The sequence below is a fragment of the Oncorhynchus clarkii genome, chromosome 23 (assembly GCF_045791955.1).
Source record: "Oncorhynchus clarkii lewisi isolate Uvic-CL-2024 chromosome 23, UVic_Ocla_1.0, whole genome shotgun sequence".
Taxonomy (NCBI): Eukaryota; Metazoa; Chordata; class Actinopteri; order Salmoniformes; family Salmonidae; genus Oncorhynchus; species Oncorhynchus clarkii.
The window spans coordinates 20,222,015-20,244,305 of NC_092169.1; the positions used below are offsets into that span (position 1 = coordinate 20,222,015).

General features: G+C 42.9%; 1 protein-coding gene across 1 annotated transcript in view; it reads right to left on the reverse strand.

The window, feature by feature from the left end:
- Positions 1 to 22,291, reverse strand: part of LOC139381104 (echinoderm microtubule-associated protein-like 6) — an 88,797-nt gene that overhangs the window by 6,219 nt on the left and 60,287 nt on the right. The window contains exons 21-41 of the mRNA XM_071124389.1: positions 18,834 to 18,975; positions 18,500 to 18,652; positions 18,157 to 18,288; positions 17,962 to 18,050; positions 17,638 to 17,814; positions 17,292 to 17,496; positions 17,017 to 17,143; positions 14,842 to 14,856; positions 10,970 to 11,048; positions 10,677 to 10,806; positions 10,452 to 10,550; positions 10,106 to 10,126; positions 9,654 to 9,827; positions 9,262 to 9,470; positions 8,943 to 9,100; positions 6,965 to 7,079; positions 6,098 to 6,286; positions 5,748 to 5,920; positions 3,351 to 3,513; positions 1,359 to 1,462; positions 86 to 239 (exon numbers count right to left, since the gene is read on the reverse strand). Of these exons, the coding sequence (XP_070980490.1) occupies positions 86 to 239; positions 1,359 to 1,462; positions 3,351 to 3,513; positions 5,748 to 5,920; positions 6,098 to 6,286; positions 6,965 to 7,079; positions 8,943 to 9,100; positions 9,262 to 9,470; positions 9,654 to 9,827; positions 10,106 to 10,126; positions 10,452 to 10,550; positions 10,677 to 10,806; positions 10,970 to 11,048; positions 14,842 to 14,856; positions 17,017 to 17,143; positions 17,292 to 17,496; positions 17,638 to 17,814; positions 17,962 to 18,050; positions 18,157 to 18,288; positions 18,500 to 18,652; positions 18,834 to 18,975 (2,808 nt within the window). The remainder of the gene's footprint in view (positions 1 to 85; positions 240 to 1,358; positions 1,463 to 3,350; positions 3,514 to 5,747; positions 5,921 to 6,097; positions 6,287 to 6,964; positions 7,080 to 8,942; positions 9,101 to 9,261; positions 9,471 to 9,653; positions 9,828 to 10,105; positions 10,127 to 10,451; positions 10,551 to 10,676; positions 10,807 to 10,969; positions 11,049 to 14,841; positions 14,857 to 17,016; positions 17,144 to 17,291; positions 17,497 to 17,637; positions 17,815 to 17,961; positions 18,051 to 18,156; positions 18,289 to 18,499; positions 18,653 to 18,833; positions 18,976 to 22,291) is intronic.

The window sequence follows — 22,291 nt, forward strand, 5'->3', positions numbered from 1 at the left end:
GCTGACTAAATACTTTTTTGCCCCACTGTACATAGCTTAAAAAATATATCACAGTGATGTTGTTGAGATGAAGTGAAGCACTCACAAATTTCTCAGTGCATGGGAAGTCAAAGAGCTTGACCAGCCCAAAGTCATCCCCGGTGACCACGTTGAGTCCGGTGTGGGAGACACAGGCACAGTTGACGTCAGCCTTATCAGCATTCCGTGGCCAGATACCCAGCACCTCATCTCCCAGGATACTGAGAAGAAATGAGGGAGAGGAGCCATGCTCAGGCTGCAGAATATGCTGCACAAAACCACAGGCCCGCCAGTAAAATACTGAGATTACATTGTTCCACCACAGAATAGCCATTTTTGAGTTTCATCCGTCAATGGAAATACTATAGTAAATTTCTCTCCTCAGTAGTAAAACATATGTATACTATAGAAAGAAAAAAAAGGATTCCTGCATACTACTAAAGATCTAGTTTGTTTCCCATTACAAAGTGGTCTCAGGTTCAATTCATATTATTATGTACGTAAAGTGGTGAGACTTATTATGATATATTACGTTACGTTATGGCGGTTAGGGGAACTAATGACAAAGGTTAGTATAACTTCCATAAAATTTTAGAATTTACGTAGCAGGTTAGGTGAATTGGGTTAAATTCAGAATAAGGTTTAGGGGAAGAGTTAGCTAAATTGCTACTGTTGTCCCCGATGCGACTCGGAACGAATAGCCTTTGGATTGCTAGACGATCGCGGATTACGCTCATCCATCCTCTCCAACCAACCTCCCTACTTTTGTTTCTGTCTAAAGTAACTATACTATTAGTAGATATAATATGTCTTGGAAGTGCTCAGAAATACGTAAAGTATTTCTCGTATGGCTCTGAGACCAGGCTGCCTAATAATAACTGCTTATATGCAGAATCAATTTTTAACCCATTATCCTTGGGAAGACTGATGAGGGAGTTTGGGGTCTATTCATGAGAAGTGAACAGTGACAGCTGTGCTGCAGACAGTATTGATTGACCTCTATTATTCCATTGATCAATAACAGACACCCAAACACAACTACAAAACAACATGTCTGGGTGTGCCCCACTAAACATCCATACAAAAACGTGCCCAGATGGCTTCAACGAGCCTAAAGCTCAAACAAGTTGAACCAGCAATGTATTTGTATTGCTTTGGCTTGCCATATTGCAATGTCCCTACCAGAGTGAGCTGTTAGGTGTAGCTCCCATTGTTGACGCAATATCTCAATAGTGTTACCGTGCAGTGCTTGCGTTCTTTACTGAATATGGATCTCAGTTTTGATTTTAGAGAGTATGTGGGTTTGATTGAATTCCAGTGACTACAACTAATCTTTCTACCTGGTCCAGGTGGCCCAGGTGATCCTGTCAATCACAGTCTGTTCTGTCACAATTTTCCCAGAAGGCATCTCATGCACCTGGCGCTTATAGTTTCCTGTGGACACCTGTAGACACACAGCCAGTGACACGTCAGAACACACACTCATGCATATGCACACATATGCAGATGTCGTCGTATTATATCACTCTAAATTCCATCAGTCATCTATCTACCAGCACTGTCTGCACAGCTAGGAAGGAAAAAAAATGACATAATTTTCCATATACAAATTTGTTCAAGATATAGAAGCCTCATTACTATTTCATGCTTTAGATCAACCAAAACATGGATTCAGGCTGGGATTCAATCAGACCGTGGGTTGTCGACAATGTGGCTTTTAAAGGCAATTAACGATTGAGCCGACAGATGCAGGGTTTACTGTAAAATCTCTGCGAACGCGGGGACATTGCCGCATTGTCGAAAACCCACAGTCGGATTGAATCCCGGCCTTACAATGAAATCGTAATGAGCTTAGTCCATTATATAACTTCAAATGGACTGGGAGGACCTTGGCCAACTATACTGGACCCTCCCCTTCTGTGTCCTCCCTCTGTCCCTTCAAGCCACAGACACATTTGTACTTGTAATTGTACGCTGAGGTCAGGTTAAATTTAGCAGGCCAAGTCACCATCTTACCCTGTTTCTGACCATGTGCCAGTCACATCAACATTTCAGAAAAGGTGCAAGGGTCTCCATAACAGCAAGGAATGAGTCTATAGAAATACCTCAGATAGGGTTACTTTGTAGCATACTGATGCGTGAGGTTACTCTAGAGCAGCTCCAGACTGCTGTTAAAGGTGCTACTCACAGGTTTGAGTCTTTTTTTGTTGCGTTGTCCATAATATATCTGCCGCTAATAGTGGAAAGATAGTGTTTCACAGTATTACTTACCCACCAGTGTTGTGATTGGCTGTGATATTCGCCACTTGATTTCTCCCGGCAGAGCGGCATCTGTTGTCAAACTGGGAAAGCAGTTCTGACTTTATGGCTGTGTTATTTAGTGGAAATCACTGTCAATTCCTGGTTGCTAAAATTAGCTCAATTTTAGTTTAAATGAGAAAACAAGCATTGGATTGTTTAGGGAATCATCGTACCATCTAAATCGCTGTGAAATATATTTTCTATAGCAAAAAATATTGTTTTAAAGCTATTTGAACCTGGTGGACCAAAACAAAATATACTTTCGGTTTTGGTCCACTAGCCTCAAACAGCTGTTAAAACGAAAATATATTTCACAGCGATTTAGATGATACAATGATTTACCTACACTATTCAAGTGAAAAAAACTGTAGAATTTTTGCAAACAGGAACGATTTCCACTAGATAACATAGCCAAAGTCAGAATAGGTATCCCAGTTTGACAACAGATGCCGTTCCGGCGGGAGAAATCCATAGGTGAATATGACAGCCAATCACAACACTGGCAGGTAAGTAATACCATGAAAACACTGTCATTCCACTATTTAGGGCAGATATATTATGGACATTTTCAAAAATTTAAATGTAACACTTAAAAACAAATCCTATGTGTAGTACCTTTAACCAGAAGGGCACTTGGCTATAAAAGATTATGACCTGCCTGCCATACATGTGTGTGTCTAAATATAGGTTTTTCCACATTCAGTATGCTTTGAAATGGATATATGAGTGTCCATCATGTTGAGAACACACTGTGCAACATGATCAAATGGTCAAGAGTGCCGTATTAAACACAACATAGGTTGTAGATTTAGCTCAATTGGTTTCCACAATAATCAAATAATATTTAGATTTTTTTTACCATTCGAACATAATGACCTTGACAGCAAAATAACATTTAACTCATTCCACTATCTATTTTGTGTGGTTTTAGGACATATGTAGTGTCTATCGTTTATTTAACAACAACAGCTTTCAAGTGAATTATCATATTCCGCCTGTTTTTTTAAACCATCACGGTCAGTGTAGCACACCTCAATGAACATGCTGTCTGCAGAGAAGTCCATCTGGATAACAAAGCTGGAGATGTCCTTACAGTAGCCCACGCGGTTTAGCGAGGGGCCCAAGGTAAGGTCGTAGAGGTCAACCGTACTCTCCACTGAGCCCACTGCCAGGAGGTGTTTGTCTGGACTGAACCTGAGAGGGTCACACAATAGACATAATATATATGGTTTGAGTTATGCCAAGATTAAGCTTAGGGTTATGCCAAATCATGGTTGTGGCTGAGGCGAGGGTTAAGGTTAAACCTAGGAGAGGGGGTGACCTCGACAATTTATTGTTAAAACATGAGGCTGCCTGGATCTTTAATTTAAAGACCCTTGCTCCCCTCGGTCTCAACGTTTACAGACACCTGTGTGTGTCCTTTGACACTATATAAACTAGTGATCTGCAGTGTTTGTCATTATACCCTGATGAAGACAGCGTGTCTGTCAAAACGTTAGATATTAGGCTATTCAATTATTTCATCTGAGCTCCAAGAGTGTGCGGCTCTCCTATTATTTCTCAAGTGAACAGGGATGTGGACATGAAGATAGGGTTCATTAAGGTAGTGGTTGAGGCTAGGGTTCAACTGAGATCTGTACATTAAGCATGGTCAGGGTTGTGGTTGAGGTTTGAACATGGATGTGGACATGTTAGGGTTAGGGTTAGAGTTGTGTTTGATGCTAGGGTTAGGGTTACTGCCAGGATGTGGACATGAAGCTAGGGATAGGTACAGTGGGGCAAAAAAGTATTTAGTCAGCCACCAATTGTGCAAGTTCTCCCACTTAAAAAGATGAGAGAGGCCTGTAATTTTCATCATAGGCACACTTCAACTATGACAGACAAAATGAGGGGGAAAAAATCCAGAAAATTACATTGTAGGATTTTTAATGAATTTATTTGCAATAACAAAAGTTTATGTCAATACTTTGTTATATACCCTTTGTTGGCAATGACAGAGGTCAAACGTTTTCTGTAAGTCTTCACACACTGTTGCTGGTATTTTGGCCCATTCCTCCATGCAGATCTCCTCTAGAGCAGTGATGTTTTGGGGCTGTTGCTGGGCAACACGGACTTTCAACTCCCTCCAAAGATTTTCTATGGGGTTGAGATCTGGAGACTGGCTAGGCCACTCCAGGACCTTGAAATGCTTCTTACGAAGCCACTCCTTCGTTGCCCGGGCGGTGTGTTTGGGATCATTGTCATGCTGAAAGACCCAGCCACGTTTCATCTTCAATGCCCTTGCTGATGGAAGGAGGTTTTCACTCAAAATCTCACGATACATGGCCCCATTCATTCTTTCCTTTACACGGATCAGTCGTCCTGGTCCCTTTGCAGAAAAACAGCCCCAAAGCATGATGTTTCCACCCCCATGCTTCACAGTAGGTATGGTGTTCTTTGGATGCAACTCAGCATTCTTTGTCCTCCAAACAGGACGAGTTGAGTTTTTACCAAAAAGTTATATTTTGGTTTCATCTGACCATATGACATTCTCCCAATCTTCTTCTGGATCATCCAAATGCTCTCTAGCAAAATTCAGACGGGCCTGGACATGTACTGGCTTAAGCAGGGGGACACATCTGGCACTGCAGGATTTGAGTCCCTGGCGGCGTAGTATGTTACTGATGGTAGGCTTTGTTACTTTGGTCCCAGCTCTCTGCAGGTCATTCACTAGGTCCCCCCCGTGTGGTTCTGGGATTTTTGCTCACCGTTCTTGTGATCATTTTGACCCCACGGGGTGAGATCTTGCGTGGAGCCTCAGACCGAGGGAGATTATCAGTGGTCTTGTATGTCTTCCATTTCCTAATAATTGCTGCCACAGTTGATTTGTTCAAACCAAGCTGCTTACCTATTGCAGATTCAGTTTTCCCAGCCGGGTGCAGGTCTACAATTTTGTTTCTGGTGTCCTTTGACAGCTCTTTGGTCTTGGCCATAGTTGAGTTTGGAGTGTGACTGTTTGAGGTTGTGGACAGGTGTCTTTTATACTGATAACAAGTTCAAACAGGTGCCATTAATACAGGTAACGAGTGGAGGACAGAGGAGCCTCTTAAAGAAGAAGTTACAGGTCTGTGAGAGCCAGAAATCTTGCTTGTTTGTAGGTGACCAAATACTTATTTTCCACCATAATTTGCAAATAAATTAATTAAAAATCCTACAATGTGATCTTTTTTTCTCATTTTGTCTGTCATAGTTGAAGTGTACCTATGATGAAAATTACAGGCCTCTCATATTTTTAAGTGGGAGAACTTGCACAATTGGTGGCTGACTAAATACTTTTTTGCCCCACTGTATCTGGTTAAGGGTTAGGGTTGAGCCAGGAAGTAGACAATGGTCTAGTCAAAGTACAAGAGCCCAGCTCCAGGTGGCTCCTATCTCTCCTCAGTTCTTGCCTGATGTCCTGTATGGCAGCACTGCGGTCTCGTTTCTTGGCCCACATCTTAAGTGAGTTGGTGAGGAGGATGATGAACTCCCCATTCTTCATGCCCACAGACACCATCTCCCCATCAGGACTGTAGCTGGCACACTTGGCTGGGTGGCCCAGGCTCACTTTGTTCAGCAGTTTCTATCAAGGAAACAGACAGCAGGGTTTTGAGATAACAAAACATGATACGTAGCCTTAGAATGACCACATACCGTCCTAACTAAATACAGGTGCTAAGGAAACCAAGAACACAAATAAACTGTCATTTGAGATTAAAAAAGTAGTGTTAGTGTTTCTCTGTGTTTCTCTGTGCTGTACCTTGTCGGCCAGGTCCCATATGCGGATGGTTCCGTCGTCACTGGCGGAGATGAACAGGTCTTTAGAGGGGTGGGTTGCCAGGCCCCAGATCTCGCCCTGCATGTGACTGTTGATCAGGATGTTGGACGCAGCGTTCTTCTCCCCCACCTCAATGATCTCACCATCCTTTGTGCCTACCAATATCTTACCCTGGTAGACAGGCACACAAGAAGGTTACTGTTTTTGACCCTTCAAAAACCCTAGTTGAAGCTATAGACGTAAAATAAACTTAACTTGACAGACTAGTTCAAAAAACATGTCACATCTCCCATACTACTACTGTAAAGGTGGCTAAAGCTGCTGGGTAGGCTATGAGCTTCCGAAGGTTGCCACAGTATGGGAAGAAAGCCAGCAAAGCCATTTCCAAACAAATGACTCAGCTATCTTTTTTCGATTGAAAGAATAAGTGATTTATTCGCTGCATTAATACCTTCTCTGATCTTGAATATCCCAACTCTGTAACAAAATGTATGTTCTGTTGCAGTGTAATAAACAAGGAGCAAGTGTGTATGAAAGAGCACCAAATAGATTTTGCAGTTATAAAGGCCCCAAAATTCTGACTCAAAACCAAGTCTTATCTAATGTCTAATCATCAGTCTATCCAATTAGAAGATATTTGTAACTGCAGATGAGAAGGTACCTACATTTTATTTTATGATATCAAATAAAAAGACAATGAATTCTGTTTTTTAAATAATATAGCTAGCTAGTGTACTGTATATTTATTTCCAAAGGGAACTTCAGGGAGTTATTTTCAGGTTTAACATTTGCTGTACGCTTGCTTATAGTCTTTCCCACTGGGGTGTTTGCTGGCTGTGCTGAACTCACCTTGCCTCGACAAACGGACCTCACACACTCAACAGTCTGTCCCGTCTCAAGCTGGAACGCTCGGCAACGTTTCATCTCCTGGTCCCACAGTTTCACTGCACCGCCCTCCTTTGTACTGAGAAAGCATGTGCCGTGCACACACACACACATTTTACTAACCTTGTGGAGGGACACAATTGATTCCTGTTCAAAATCCTATTTTCCCTAACCCTAAACTGGGTCTGTGCCACAACTTGGCCACCCCATTCAAAATGTTCTGGACACGCCACTGAATATACCAGTTGAAGTCAGAAGTTTACATACACTTAGGTTTGAGTCCTTAAAACTAGTTTTTCAACCACTCCACAAATTTCTTGTTAACAAACTACAGTTTTGACAAGTCGGTTAGGACATCTACTTTGTGTATGACACAAGTCATTTTTCCAACAATTGTTTACATACATATTATTTCACTTATAATTCACTATATCACAATTCCAGTGGGTCAGAAGTTTACATACACTAAGTTGACTGTGCTTTTAAACAGCTTGGACAATTCCAGAAAATGATGTCATGGCTTTAAAAGCTTCTGATAGGCTAATTGACATCATTTGAGTGATTTGGAGGTGTACCTGTGGATGTATTTCAAGGCCTACCTTCAAACTCAGTGCCTCTTTGCTTGACATCATGGGAAAATCAAAAGAAGTCAGCCATGACCTCAGAAAAAAATAGTAGAACTCCACAAGTCTGGTTCATCCTTGGGAGCAATTTCCAAACGCCTGAAGGTACCACGTTCATCTGTACAAACACTAGTACGCAAGTATAAACACCATGGGACCACGCAGCTGTCATACCGCTCAGGAAGGAGGCGTGTTCTGTCTCCTAGAGATGAACGTACCTTGGTGTGAAAAGTGCAAATCAATCCCAGAACAGCAGCAAAGGACCTTGTGAAGATGCTGGAGGAAACAGTAAAACGAGTCCTATATCGACCTAACCTGAAAGGCCGCTCAGCAAAGAAGCCACTGCTCCAAAACCGCCATAAAAAATCCAGACTACGGTTTGCAACTGCACATGGGGACAAAGATCGTACTTTTTGAGAAATGTCCTCTGGTCTGATGAAACAAAAATAGAACTGTTTGGCCATAATGACCATCCTTATGTTTGGAGGATAAAGGGGGAGGCTTGCAAGCCGATGAACACCATCCCAACCGTGAAGCACAGGGGTGGCAGCATCATGTTGTGGGGGTGCTTTGTTGCAGGAGGGACTGGTGCACTTCACAAAATAGATGGCGTCATGAAGAGGGAAAATTATGTGGTTATATTGAAGCAACATCTCAAGACATCAGTCAGTAAGTTAAAGCTTGGTCGCATATGGGTCTTCCAAATGGACAATGACCCCAAGCATACTTCCAAAGTTGTGGCAAAATGGCTTAAGGACAACAAAGTCAATGTATTGGAGTGGCCATCACAAAGCCTTGACCTCAATCCTATAGAAAATCTCTGGGCAGAACTGAAAAAGCGTGTGCGAGCAAGGAGGCCTACAAACCGGACTCAGTTACACTAGCTCTGTCAGGAGGAATGGGCCAAAATTCACCCAACTTATTGTGGGAAGCTTAAACAATTTAAAGGCAATGCTACCAAATAGTGATGAAAGAAATAACATATGAAATAAATAATTCTCTCTACTATTATTCTGACATTTCACATTCTTAAAATAAAGTGGTGATCCTAACTGACCTAAGACAGGGGATTTTTACTAGGATTAAATGTTAGGAATTGTGAAAAACTGAGTTTAAATGTATTTGGCTAAGGTGTATGTAAATTTCCAACTTCAACTGTATCATCATCATCATGGACACAAGAGGAGAGTGTTAGCCAGTGGAATTCCAGATGTGATTTTGGTGCTATTGTGTGTTGTTGTTTTGGTTTGATAAGGAATGGTGTTATAAGAGGATCATTGAGTGGATCATCAGTGGTCATGTAGCAGTGCGTTACTCACGGCCTCTCCTTGCCCCCTGTGACGATGAGGCCGTCTCTCAGTGTGGTGTACATGGTGAACACTGGCCCGGTGTGGGCTTTAGCCACGACACGAAGCAGGAAGTGATCTCTCCACACGTACACATCCCCGTTTATGGCACCTGTGAATGTTAGGTTATTCTGGAGGAAGAGAAACCACACAGGTAGGATCACAAAACTTAACATTTATCTCAAATGAATCACAGAAAACATGGTTGATTATATTAGCCTATTAGTCTAGGGTAAATCAAATCCATTAGGGCAGATTAAAGAGTTTAGTAAAAAATGCTGTCAATACTCACAGCACCGAAGGCCACAGACAACATGGTCTGCATCCTGCCGTCCTCCACTGAGCCCACCACTCCCTTTTTATACATGAGAGAGCCTCCAGCCAGTGTCCAGAACTTGATGTGTTTGATGCCAACAGACACAAACTGAGAATCAGAGTCTGGCCGGAACTCCACTACGAAGATCCTGTCTGGATGGCCTCCTTTACTGGTCACTTTAGCACCTGGACAGGGGAACACACACACAAGCACAAACACACTTCTAAGACCTGCTATTTACAGTTTACTGAATGATATCTAACACCATTGTTATGATTAATTATCACAAAAATCCACTTATCACAGACCAATCTAAGCTGTGGCCTACCACCATCTCAGTGTATATTACTAGGGTCAGAATGGCTCACCTTCCTGCCAGCGCCACACAGTGATGGTGTGTTCAGGCTCCACCCCCACAGAGAGCAGCAGCTTGCCTGTGGCGCTGAAGTTGACGTAGCCCACCCCCTTAGTGTGAGAGCAGCGCAGGATGGACAGTGTCTGTTTACTCATTGCGTCCCACACGTGGATGGAGGGGGTGGTGCCTGCAGTACAGAGAAAAAGATCATACTCTGATCAAGTATATAGGGATGCAGCATGGAGCAATAAAGGCCAAATAATTGTCTGTAGTAAATAGAATGTCTCGGCAGAGTCTAGGCTGAATCAATGGAACAATACAGAGGGATAATTACTGGACAAACTAAGGATAGAAAACAGAGGACAGCCCACTGGGAAAACTGTAGGAGAACAGCAAGGAAAGGGTAAACCTATAGGGTAAAACTAGAACACATCAGTACAAGGGGCAATCTGTAAGGTGTTTTACCTGGTAGGTCTGTCACTTCACCTATGGTGTGTGAGCGATGGGAAATTAGGCAGCAAAATAACAATTGAAATCTAAAATGAGTGCTTTTTCAGATGCTGCTGAGGACATTATGATATAAAGCACCAATATAACTAATTCTAGCACCAAATAAAATGAAAATGTGCCAATGCAGACTGAACCGGCATTCTAAGGCATTCAATATCTAGCTCTTTCTCTCATGTGCACACAGTCATCCCACACACGAATGCTACCAATAAGTACATACAAGTACATGCAAAGTACATATAAACACAACCACAATCAAAATAAAATGAAACACGCTCATTCACAGCAGTACAGGACATACCAATCTGTCCTGTAGCGATGACATTTTTGTATTTTGGATGTTGATTGACGGTCAAACAGAGGATATCATCTGTATGTTCCAAGTAGAAACTCTGAGTCCCTGAGGAGAAATAGCATTAAACACAGAGTTCATCTTCATCTTATCATGTACATTCCTATATATATATCACAAGCCCTGAAGTTAATGTTGAGTAGGTTATCCAAAAGTGTGGCCATGTAGCTGTACCGGTGGTGAGGCTGTGCACCATAGCCGTGGCTGCTGTGTGGAAGACAATGTCGGCGCCGTCGTTGAGGTAGTGAAGGTTGTTGCGACAATCAAAGCCCCTGAACCCAAACACGTGGTCCAGCACCAGGTCCTGAAAGTGCACACATCACCGACCAATCACATCCCGCTGTGCACCAAACTGGCCCAACACTGGTTCATAACAAACAGTGAAAATGTAACATGAACATGTAAAATAGGATGGGTACAACATCAGAGTCATTCAGAGTTCACTTTAACACCACTGTGTGACAAACCTCAACAAGCTTCTTCTTTTTGGTGATATTGTTCTTCTGTAGCTTCTCTGGTTGGGGAGCAGCTCGGCTAACAGGAGGCCTGCAGAGAGTAAACAGGTAGAACTGCCTCACACAGCTGATATATTGGACAAATATATTAACATGTCTCCCACAGAAATTCAAAAGAAAAAAACCCAAGTCATGTTTTCTCAGAACAATTTCATTATAGGACACAGCAATGGCACATAAAGGACAGATTAGGCCAAGTTCTAAAGGGGCTGTCTGGTCTGACATGAGGCAGATAGAAACAAAGAGAGGAAGAAATAGAAAAGAGGGCATGTGAGAAAGAGTAGAGGAGTAAACTGCAGCTTGAGCAACTCAAGAGAGAACAAAACAGCTGCAATCAGTCATATCACTCTGAATAGAAACATTGTTAAGCATTGCTACTGTATATCATTGCTTGTTCATCACTCATAATAGGCCTTACTGTTTATAAATACAAAAATTCAGTGTGCCCCATGACACTATAGATACTACACAATGTCTACAGACAGATTCAGTGCTACATATAATGGAATAAATTGCATACATCAAATGAAATTGTCCTATTACATTTTCCACATTTATGAATTTTTGGCCAGCCGCTGCACACACACATATCACCAAGGTGACACATCACATTCACAACATCAACAAGCGTCAACTTTCACATAAGGATTCCACCAATAATGACACATCACACCAGCTGGCTGAGGTTACATTTAACATGTATGGCAATGAGCCACAGAATGAAATTCCACTCAGTCAGTCTAGGAGCTCTGCACTGCCGCCTGCTGCACACGTACATCTGCCTCTCGGTGAGGCTTCCCTGAATTTCCTTCTCTCTCTCTCCGTCTCCCCCTTACTGTGATTGTTTTCAATAAATGTTTTATAAAAGAAATAAAATCGCTTCATAAGAAAGACCAATTTCTCAAGTAAGAATTTTGCTAGGACTGTCTGGGAGTGGTCTGAGTGGGGAGGGGAAAACTGAAAAATAGCTGTTATTGGCAGAGAGTTTTGGAACTCTTTCTTATTGGTCTATTAACTAATTTACCAACTGGTGATGTCACCTGGCAGGCCAAAACTCCATCCCAACTCAACAGGCTTAAACATTCAGGTGGTTTTTCAAACAGCTCTTACACTGAAAGGGCATTAACATAATTTTCACAATTTCACAGTATTATTCCAGTCTCATAGTGTGGAAATACATTATATAGAAAACAGGAAAATCACTTGGTTGACTGCACTGGTGGAATTCCACCTTCATTAAAAATTAAGTTATGGGATGTGTTGTAAAATTAGATTTCCTAGATGGTGTTGGTTACCACAGTGATGTGGCCTTGCTGAGACCTGAGGTCCATGGTCACACTTAGGGTTTAACAGACTGATCTTGTTAAACATCTGAATTATATTGGGGTGGCACGTAGCCTAGTGGTTAGAGAGTTGGACTAGTAACCGAAAGGTTGGAAGATCGAATCCGTGAGCTGGCAAGGTAAAAATTAGTTGTTCTACCCCTGAACTAGGCATTTAACCCACTGTTCCTAGGCCATCATTGAAAATAAGAATCTGTTCTTAACTGACTTGCTTAGTTAAATAAATATCAACACTATTGTTATCTGACACAAAAACACAGGGCCATTAGAGGAAGAATAGAAGTTATTGCTCCTAAACATAGACAGAGAGAGTCTACAAATTAACAGAGAAACACACATTAAAGTAGACGTTGAGGTTAAAATCCCACAGGAGGTTGAACAGTGCAATGACGATGCAGAAGGATTGGTTATACAGCGCCACCACTGTGTGCGTTTATTAGATTGATGTATTAAGGATCCACATTAGAGGTATTATTGATATGTTTAAACCACGAGCTGTCTGTCTAAACGACTGGCACACAGCTCAGACACCCATGCGTACCCCACAAGACATGCCACCAGGGGTCTCTTCACGCAGTTGCCTTGTATAACTACAACCATGTCAAACGGTTGCACAAGACAAGGTTCCAGGTCACTGATAAAGCACTATAGCCCAAAGGTGATAGCTGTGATCACATACATACATAGCTTACACTCCTTACAGCTGACAGACACTACCGTTCTTCTCTGTTTGTCCGAACAGCACTTTATAAGCATTGTCTGGATGATCTTGCATGACAGGGAGTTAATATTTCCAATCTTTTCATTTCTCCTGTTTCATTCTGAAATCAGACTCCCTCTTCCCCATATGTTTTAACCATTTTTTTGGTGACGATGTCTACATGCTCTGAAATGAGTTCAATCAGCATATCAGAGTGTAGCGTTGCCACACACAACACCACAGATTGAATATCTGCACAAGTGTAGTAACTAACTCCTGCGGACTGATTGCAACATTTTTCATGCTGAGCCAGGATTGTATGATCACACAGTGACATGAACTGGGAGTCTGGGACGTTGTCTAATTCCATGTCTCTATCTGAACAGAAAAAAAGAAGATGAAAAGAAGAATCCGCCCCCTGGGTGTGAAACTCTGCAGTCTGGATGCAAAGATGCAGTTGTGTTCAGATGGGAACGAGATGAGCCGACTGTCACCATGCAGGACAAACATACAGAACAACAGAACATCACAGAGAAACAGAGACACACTTGGACCTGGAGCCACAGTTTACACACAGTGTGATAGACACAAGTAGCTCACTTTACCTGGATCCCCTTGAGAGCAGTGGACAGAACCAAGTGAGAGGTTTAGAGGACACAGGTCAGAGCCCGAGGGGACTCACTATACTACAGTATAGCTATAAGGCTCATGCAACAAGCAACCTGGAGAGCTTTTTGCCCATCATTTTTGCCTGCTGCAAACCATGCTCTGACTGTTAGCATACTGTCAGCATGCCAGAAAGAGAGAGAGACTGCTCAGAGGAGAGGTGTGGAATGAGAGTGTCCCAGTCTAAAGAGCAATAAGGGGAGGGGGTCATACACTGGGGTCCCTGTGCAAACTGTGCAATAGCACTCCTATGAGAGGGGGGAGGAGGAGGGGCACAGGGAGAGAGAAATGCGTCAGTGCCTCCATCTCATCACCCAAGGGTTTATGGGAAAACAAGGTCCTGCGATGTCTGGGGCCCCACAAGAGGGAGTGAGGAAGTGAGAGGGGGAGAGACAGAAACAGAAAGGTCTCCTCCAGCACCACTTGGTAGATCATTACTGTACTCTTAGTGCTCTCTACACCCAAAAACAAAATATATTGTTGTGATACAAATGACACAAAAGTGAGAATCTGAAATAAAATGTGTTACTCATGCAATTCCCATGGCTTTCATGTTACTCAGAATTTGAGGAGTTTGAGCAAGCTGAGTGATATTAGGACCCATAGGCTATGGGAGGTTATGCCCATAGTCCAAATAAATAGATGACTACAAAATGTTTCAGACCTGGCTCCTGTAGTACCATTATAGGACATAAATGAATAAACAAACACTTTTAAAATTACAGGTACATTGGTTAAATAGGAATAAACACAGATCTGTTTTTCTTCCATTCTGTTGAAATAACAACACCATACTCTATTGAATGTTAGATATTCTAGCTTCTGCCCACTCTACTTCTATCCTTGTCCTGCACATCTAAAGCCCTGTTTATAAACCTGGTTCTAATATGTTTCCTTCGTCCTACTCTTGTCCGTTTACACTTTACAATCAGATCTCAATGTGCCTTTTAATCATCTACACCAGTCTAACAATGTGGGCACAATCAGAATGTGGACAAGATCAGGACAAAGGATGCATGTTAGCACCAGGTATAAATGGGACTTAATGTATGGGAATACCACCCACATCCACATCCCATAGCTAGCACAGAATGTATGCATTAGGTCATACTTACTTGACAATGCCCTGCCTCCAAAGGAATGCAAGTTAAAACACAATAGAGATATTAGGTGTTTCTGCAGACAGAGGTGTGCCCCAGAGTCATGGGGATCACAGATAGTAAGGTTGAGGGGACAAATCAGCATGTTACCATGGAGCTGACTAACCCCAGAGAATACAGTCTGTTATACATTCATCAAGGACTAGGAGCGCACTACTGAACACTCAACTCTAATGGTGTAGTAGACAATGGAGGTCATAGGGCAACAATTGACCCTATTAGCTATAATATCAGGGTTTGTAGTAACTGCATATCATTATATGCAATCACTGTTTATTGGTGCCTATAGAGAGGATATCTAGCTACAGTACTGCTTAATGGGGTTAGTACTGTGCAAACATACAAATTGCTGAATTAAGTGTACACAAATTATAAAGGGATGGATAAAATAATCATACAATTTTATTGTAAATCATGCAAAGTGTATACTGCATTGGATTTTTCACAACAATACTTCTACTTATTGTACATACCACACACACACACTCACTAGAGTATATACTCTATACAGTCTCATAGCAACTGAGCTCATACCAATGATACTGTTATGTGTAGACCACATATCGGTATCATAGCAACATATATCACACAGAAGCGCCAGAGAGCACACCTGCTATACATGCACATAACATTATGCAATACATTGACTAGATTCCTACACAAGCCACAAATACATGCTCATGCAATCTCATACATCTACCACATAGATTATGACCCAAACACGTACATCCAACAATCCACAAATAGATGGACAACATATAAAACATGCACACAGCATACAATATCAACGGGCTACACCCACAATACATGCCAAGGACAATCCATCGTATCATAGCAACAGAGCTGACTAATATAGAGAGAGTATTGGAGAGAGAGTACACACATACAGTGCAGAAGGACATTACACGGAAATGGTGATAACTATCTTTATATGTGCATAGAATAATGTCTCTTTTTGTAAAAACAAATTAGTTAAGTAGTACAGATTGGTAAGATAGACATTATAGACTACTCTACCTATCAAATGATTAAATCAGGCATCATACTCCATTTGAAATAGCCTAACATGAAAAAACACCCCAAGCAGCCTTCCCTTACTCTGCAAATGATGTCAGCTCAGCACTAAAAAGTCAACTCACTCTGTATCATAAAAGCAAGACCAACATCTATATCCGTGCCAATCCTACAATGACCACCTCTGAGGCTTTACAAAAGGATACATACAGTAGATGTCAGTTATACTCAAACAACACCATGATGTATATTGATAGGTAGGAGGTAACTAAAGTTGTATCAAATAACAAAAAAGACAGGTGCAGTTTCTGTTTCTGACACCAGAGGGCTCTATAAGCATTCCTTTAAGCAATAAGGCCAGAGAAGGTGTGGTATGTGGCCAATATACCACTGCTAAGGGCTGTTCTTTAAGCACGACACAACGAGGAGTGCCTGGACACAACACTTAGCCATGGTATATTGGCTATATACAACAAACCCTTCGATGTGCCTTATTGTTATTATATTATTTTAGGGCTCCCGAGTGGCGCAGGGGTCTAAGGCATTACATCTCAGTGCTAGAGGTGTCACTACAGACCCTGGTTTGATTCCAGGCTGTATCACAACCGGTTGTGATTTGGAGTCCTATAGGGCGGCACACAATTGGCCCAGCATCATCTGGGTTAGGCCGGGGTAGGCCATCATTGTAAATAAGAATTTGTTCTTAACCGACCTGCCTAGTGAAATAAATAAAAATATATAAACTGGTCACCAACGTAATAAGAGCAGTAAAAATAAATGTTTTGTCATACCCATGGTATATGGTCTGATATATCACAGCTGTCAGCCAATCAGCATTCAGGGCTTGAACCACCCGGTTTCAAATGAGAGATAATCATGGTGTTGGCTGCTGATGGCAGTCTGATTAGGATCAAGATGTTAATACAGTCTTTTGAGGCCTAAAACAACAGCTAAAACTTGACAGTTTTTTAAATTGTCACTGCTTCAGACTTTTAAATTGTTTTAAATCTACACTCAACACAACAGTCAGGAGTCAAGACACACTCTAATGTTTAAGCTCTATCACTTTGAATGACAACAACCAGTCCAAACACAGAAGCTGGCATGGGGGTGTACCTTTCCTCTGCCGACACCTCCTTCAATTGCTGGTGGGGTTTGATGCCACACATGTCCCGGATGCTGACAGCATAGATCTTAGTGGTGTAGTCAATGCTCTTCTCCCTCGCCACATCACTGTCATACCCTACAGACACGCCCACAGGAATAGACTCAACCAATTAGAGGCTTTTGTGAAAAGTAGGATTTGATCAAGATCGCTTTGTATGTGTTTGTTGAGAATGTTGTATTAGAGTTGTACTGTATGAATCAGTAGTCTAAAGGCTGGCGTTTACCTCCGTCCTCCTCAATGTCATCGTCTGACTCCTCACTGTCCACAGGGTTCTCCCTGTGACCCTCTCCGGTTCTCTCCAGGGCCCAGATCATCAGCGCTGTGTCAGCTCCGCCGAGCGTCAGTAGCATGGCATCATCTTGTCCCCATCGAACATTGGTTACATGGGCACTGTGACCCATGTACTTCTTGAAGCGGGCATACTGACCCTGAGGAGGGAGCAGACAGAGCACACGAAAAAACAAGAGACAACATTGGACTTGAATTAACAACAGAGTCATGTGCGTTGGGGTCAATTCCATTTCAGTTCAAGAGAGTAAAATTGAATTGACATCTAGTGCCTGTCTCACCCTGGCTGGATAGCTGAAGAGCTTGAGGAAGCCAAAGTCATCTCCCGTAGCAAGCAGCTTCTTGTCTTTGGTGAGCGAGGCAGCGTTGACGTATGTGATGTCACTGTGGGTGGGCCAGATCCCCTCACAGGTGGGGCCCAGAACACACGTCCAGGTAGCCCACTCCATCTTCTCTATCTGACAGGCGGAAACATGAATGCACACACACACACACACACACACCGTGTTTAACACTGCCTCATGCTTTTATGGGGTGTCCATTAATATTTGATGTCTAGCTGGGAAAAATTACAAGAAAATTGCAATCTCAGTTGGGTCTCTTACCTCAGCATTTCGTATGGTTTGTCTCTTCCCTCTTGGGGCTTCAAAGAATAATTGCTCTTTGGCACCTGAATTTACTTGCAGCAATTTACCTATAGAAAAAATAACAATCTCAGAATCAAAAGACAAAATAGAACTTGTATCTACAGAGTACTAATAGGAATCCATGCTCTGCTCCCAATTACACCATAAACTCACCACGAGAGTCCCAGTCTATATGAGTGATATAGCTGGAAGCTCCTTTACAGATTCCCACCCTCTTGCTGGACAGCACATTGTAAATATCCACAAAGTTATCATGAGAGGCCACAGCGAGGTATTTACCAGCATCTAAGGAGGAAGCCATAGAACAAATAATTAATACCTCAGCCAGGTGGGCGAAAATGCTAATCTGTGAAACCTCACTTCATATTTTAGGAAAGGTTTAACTCAAATGAACATTACTAAAAAAATACCTATGCATATTAGCAGTGTTATGAAATACAGACAACAATGAATGGACATTTTAATGATAAGTCAGTTGTCAAAGGTCAAAGGTTACCTTGTGAAAACCTGACGTCAGAGATGGACTCCTTCCTGTGATGGAAAGACACCAGGTCCTCCAGGGTGTCAGAGTTCACCACCAGAAAACTACCATCATTGAGGCCCACCGCTAAGGCTTTCCCATCAGGGGAGAAGGCACAGCATCTTCCACCTGATACACACACACACAACGCACACACACTTATACACTTCCAAAATGGAGATACAGACATAGACTGACAGACACAAAAACAGAAGGTGACACTGGAGTGCCTTATGTTTGTTGATGATCATGGGAATTAATGACTCGCTTAATGACTCATTAGTTGATGAAGATAAACATTCAGCAGTACCTTTTTTAAGTTTGCGAACGGCCACCATGCGGTGGTTGGTGGAGAGCTCCCATATCCTCAGGGTTTTGTCGTCACTCACTGTGGCACATATGGGGAGCAGGGGGTGAGCAGCAAGACCCCACACCTCGCCTTCCATGTGACCCTGTAACCATAGCAACAGACAGACACACACACACACAGCTGTCAGTCAGTCAGTTGACACGCCCTGACCTACACCTAATCTATTTGACACACCTGTCACCCACAAAATCCCTTGGCATTTTTCTCAGGACAATACATTGTGCTCATATTGAAGTGGGGTTTGAGTGTGAGACGGTACTTTTGAGACAAAACAAAAGCCCAATCGATCGCATCTCAGATAGCTGCAGTCATTCTACCCAACAACACATCCATACTGATCCTTCAAAACCCATCCCTATCAGCTCTGTTCACCATGGCAACAGAGCACAGGTACCTGACCGCTAGGGAGTCTGGAAGGCTCTGACTCTGAGCTTTAAGAGTTGGGCCACACCCATAGGAGGGAACTACCACAGAGATACACTGACAGTCAGAAACACACATGCATGCAAGGAAACATATGCGCGTGCGCAAGCACGCGCGCACACACACACACACACACATACACACACACACACACACACACACACACACACACACACACACACACACACACACTACAAACTACAGTAACTGTCATCTACAATGCAGCACTACAGAGCAGGGATGGGAAGTTCAGCTCTTTTCGTCTTGTTCAGTCAAAAGAACAAATCTTTTGACTCATTTTGTTCATTTGAGTCAGTAATGCCCAGAGCACGCAGGACCCCCTACCTGCAAATGATGAGCTGAAAACTCGAAAGAGTCATGATTCTACAAGCTGTCATTTGTGATTGAGACTTACAAAAGTGTGCTTTAAACAATGTACATGTGTTGATTGCTAGGCATACAAACAAAATCATTTCTTGATACATTTGAAACAAGGTCTAGTTGTGGCCGCTACTGGACTAGACTGTGAACGAGATCTTGGCAGAATGCATTGCTTGACTGCTGTGAGGGTGATAATCAGAATATCGTTTGCGAACTGCAGCACCCAAGCAGCCCCCAGGCAGCACCCAAGCAGCCCCCAGGCAGCACCCAAGCAGCCCCCAGGCAGCACCCAAGCAGCCCCCAGGCAGCACCCAAGCAGCCCCCAGGCAGCACCCCAAATGATTTGTTCTTGAGTTGGAGTTTGTTGAGCAGATGCTGTGTGTATGTTTTGGATCTATGAAGCTGTGTCCATCATAACATTTAATAATCAATTGATTGCATTCATTATAGCACAATGTGATCAATTAACAGTTCTAAACTTGTCTTTTTCTCAAATCTTATTGGTCACATGCTTCGTAAACAGGTGTAGACTAATAGTGAAATGCTTACTTACAGGCCCTTCACAACAATGCAGAGAGACAGAAAATAGAGAAACAATTGAAAAGTAAAACACGTCATAATAAAAGCGCCAGCATTGGTTTGAGGTGGGGAATAGACAGCTATAAAAAATACAGATGAAAACTCTCTTGGTAAATAGTGTGGCCTACAACTTACCATGAGCAGAACCTCAAGACGTCCTTAATAATGAGAGATTGTGCACCAGCTGTCGTTAACCGACCCCCCCCCCCCCAACCTTACCCAACGCTAAAGTCATGACGATGCATAGAAAAACCAGCTAGATGTATATTACCCATGTTCTTGTTATCCATGTTCAGCCACAAAACATAGGATATTACTTTTCTTCAGGTCCCGTTGATAGGCTAGTCTTGAACGGAGCTCGTCCAGTTTGTTCACCAGTGATTGTACGTTCGCCAATAGAACGAAGGTGTCACGCCCTGATCTGTTTCACCTGTTCTTGTGATTGTCTCCAACCCCTCCAAGTGTCGCGTATTTTCCCTAGTGTATTTATCTCTGTGTTTCCTGTCTCTCTGTGCCAGTTCCTCTTGTATGTTTTCAAGTCAACCAGAGTGTTTTCCCGTGCTCCTGTTTTCTATTCTCTTTTTCTAGTCTTCCCGGTTTTGACCCTTGCCTGTTTTTCTGGACTCCGTACCGGCCTCCCTGACCCTTCTGCCTGCCCTGACATCGAGCCTGTCTGCCACTCTTTACCTCTTGGACTCAGAATCTGGTTTTGACCTTTTGCCTGTCCACAACCATTCTCTTGCCTACTCCTTTTGGATATTAATAAACAGCAAAGACTCTAAACATCTGCCTCTTGTGTCTGCATCTGGGTCTCTTATCTTATGTGCCCTTATAGTACGAACTGGCCATGACAGACCCAGCAGACTTGGACCAGCTCCGCCATGCTGTCTCCCTGCAGGGAGCCACCATTGGGAGACATGAGAAGCTGTTACAGGACCTTCTGGAAGGGCTCTGTTCCTTGACGGAACGCCACGACCAAGGGTTTAAGGATATTATGGAGCAAATCAGGGAGTTAGCTCAGAGGCTGCCTGCCACCTCTAAGAAATCCCAACCACCCAGTATTTTTTTTTCCTATTAGTGGTGAGCTTGTACAGCCTACCCCGGCTCCCCGAGAACCCCGCCTGCCTGACCCTTCTGCCTGCCCTGACATCGAGCCTGTCTGCCACTCTTTACCTCTTTGATTCAGAATCTGGTTTTGACCTTTTGCCTGTCCACGACCATTGTCTTGCCTACTCCTTTTAGATATTAATAAACAAAGACTCTAACCATCTGTCTCCTTTGTCTGCACCTGTGTCTGGCCTTGTGCCCTTATAGGAGGGTAGAGGCAGATATTTATTTGCCTCTCTTACACCGTCTTTTCCGTTTCCGAGTCTCTGGGATTAGGGCCTGGTCCAAAGTTAGTGATCACTGCTCTGATGTCCAGAAGTGTTTTTCGGTCATAGCGGAAACATTATGCACAAAACAATGTAAGATCAGTGCAAAAAACACAAATGGTCAGGAGCCAGTAAAACAGCAGGTATCCATTGCAGCACCATTCTTGGGTTGTTGGTTGGAGCAGGTCTCCTGAGCCACTGAGCCGGAGGACTGCGTATTAACCCTGCTGTAGAATTAATTGCGGCCAGCAAATCAAACGAACGACTAAAACGAATGAGTCCCTCAGAAAAACGAATCATGACTCTCATGTCAGTAAAACTAATTGTTCGCAAACTGCACATTACTACTACAGAGGCCATACACAAGCCTTGTGCACACAGGCGAGGAAAGAAACGTGACAGGTTTGACAATAATAAGGAAGAAGGTATTGAGATATTAAGCTATGAACTATTCCTCAACTGGGCTGGATAATCCAGAGGGGGAACACAGAGCTTTTCGGAACCAGCCAAGCGGCAAACTGTTAAAGCCTGCCTCAGATATGCAAAGATATATTTCCGACTGCATTCCCTGAGTGGTGAACACAGGAAATAGGGAAGAAGCCAACAAATCCAGAAGCCTGAGTAGGTGGAGAACAGACAACA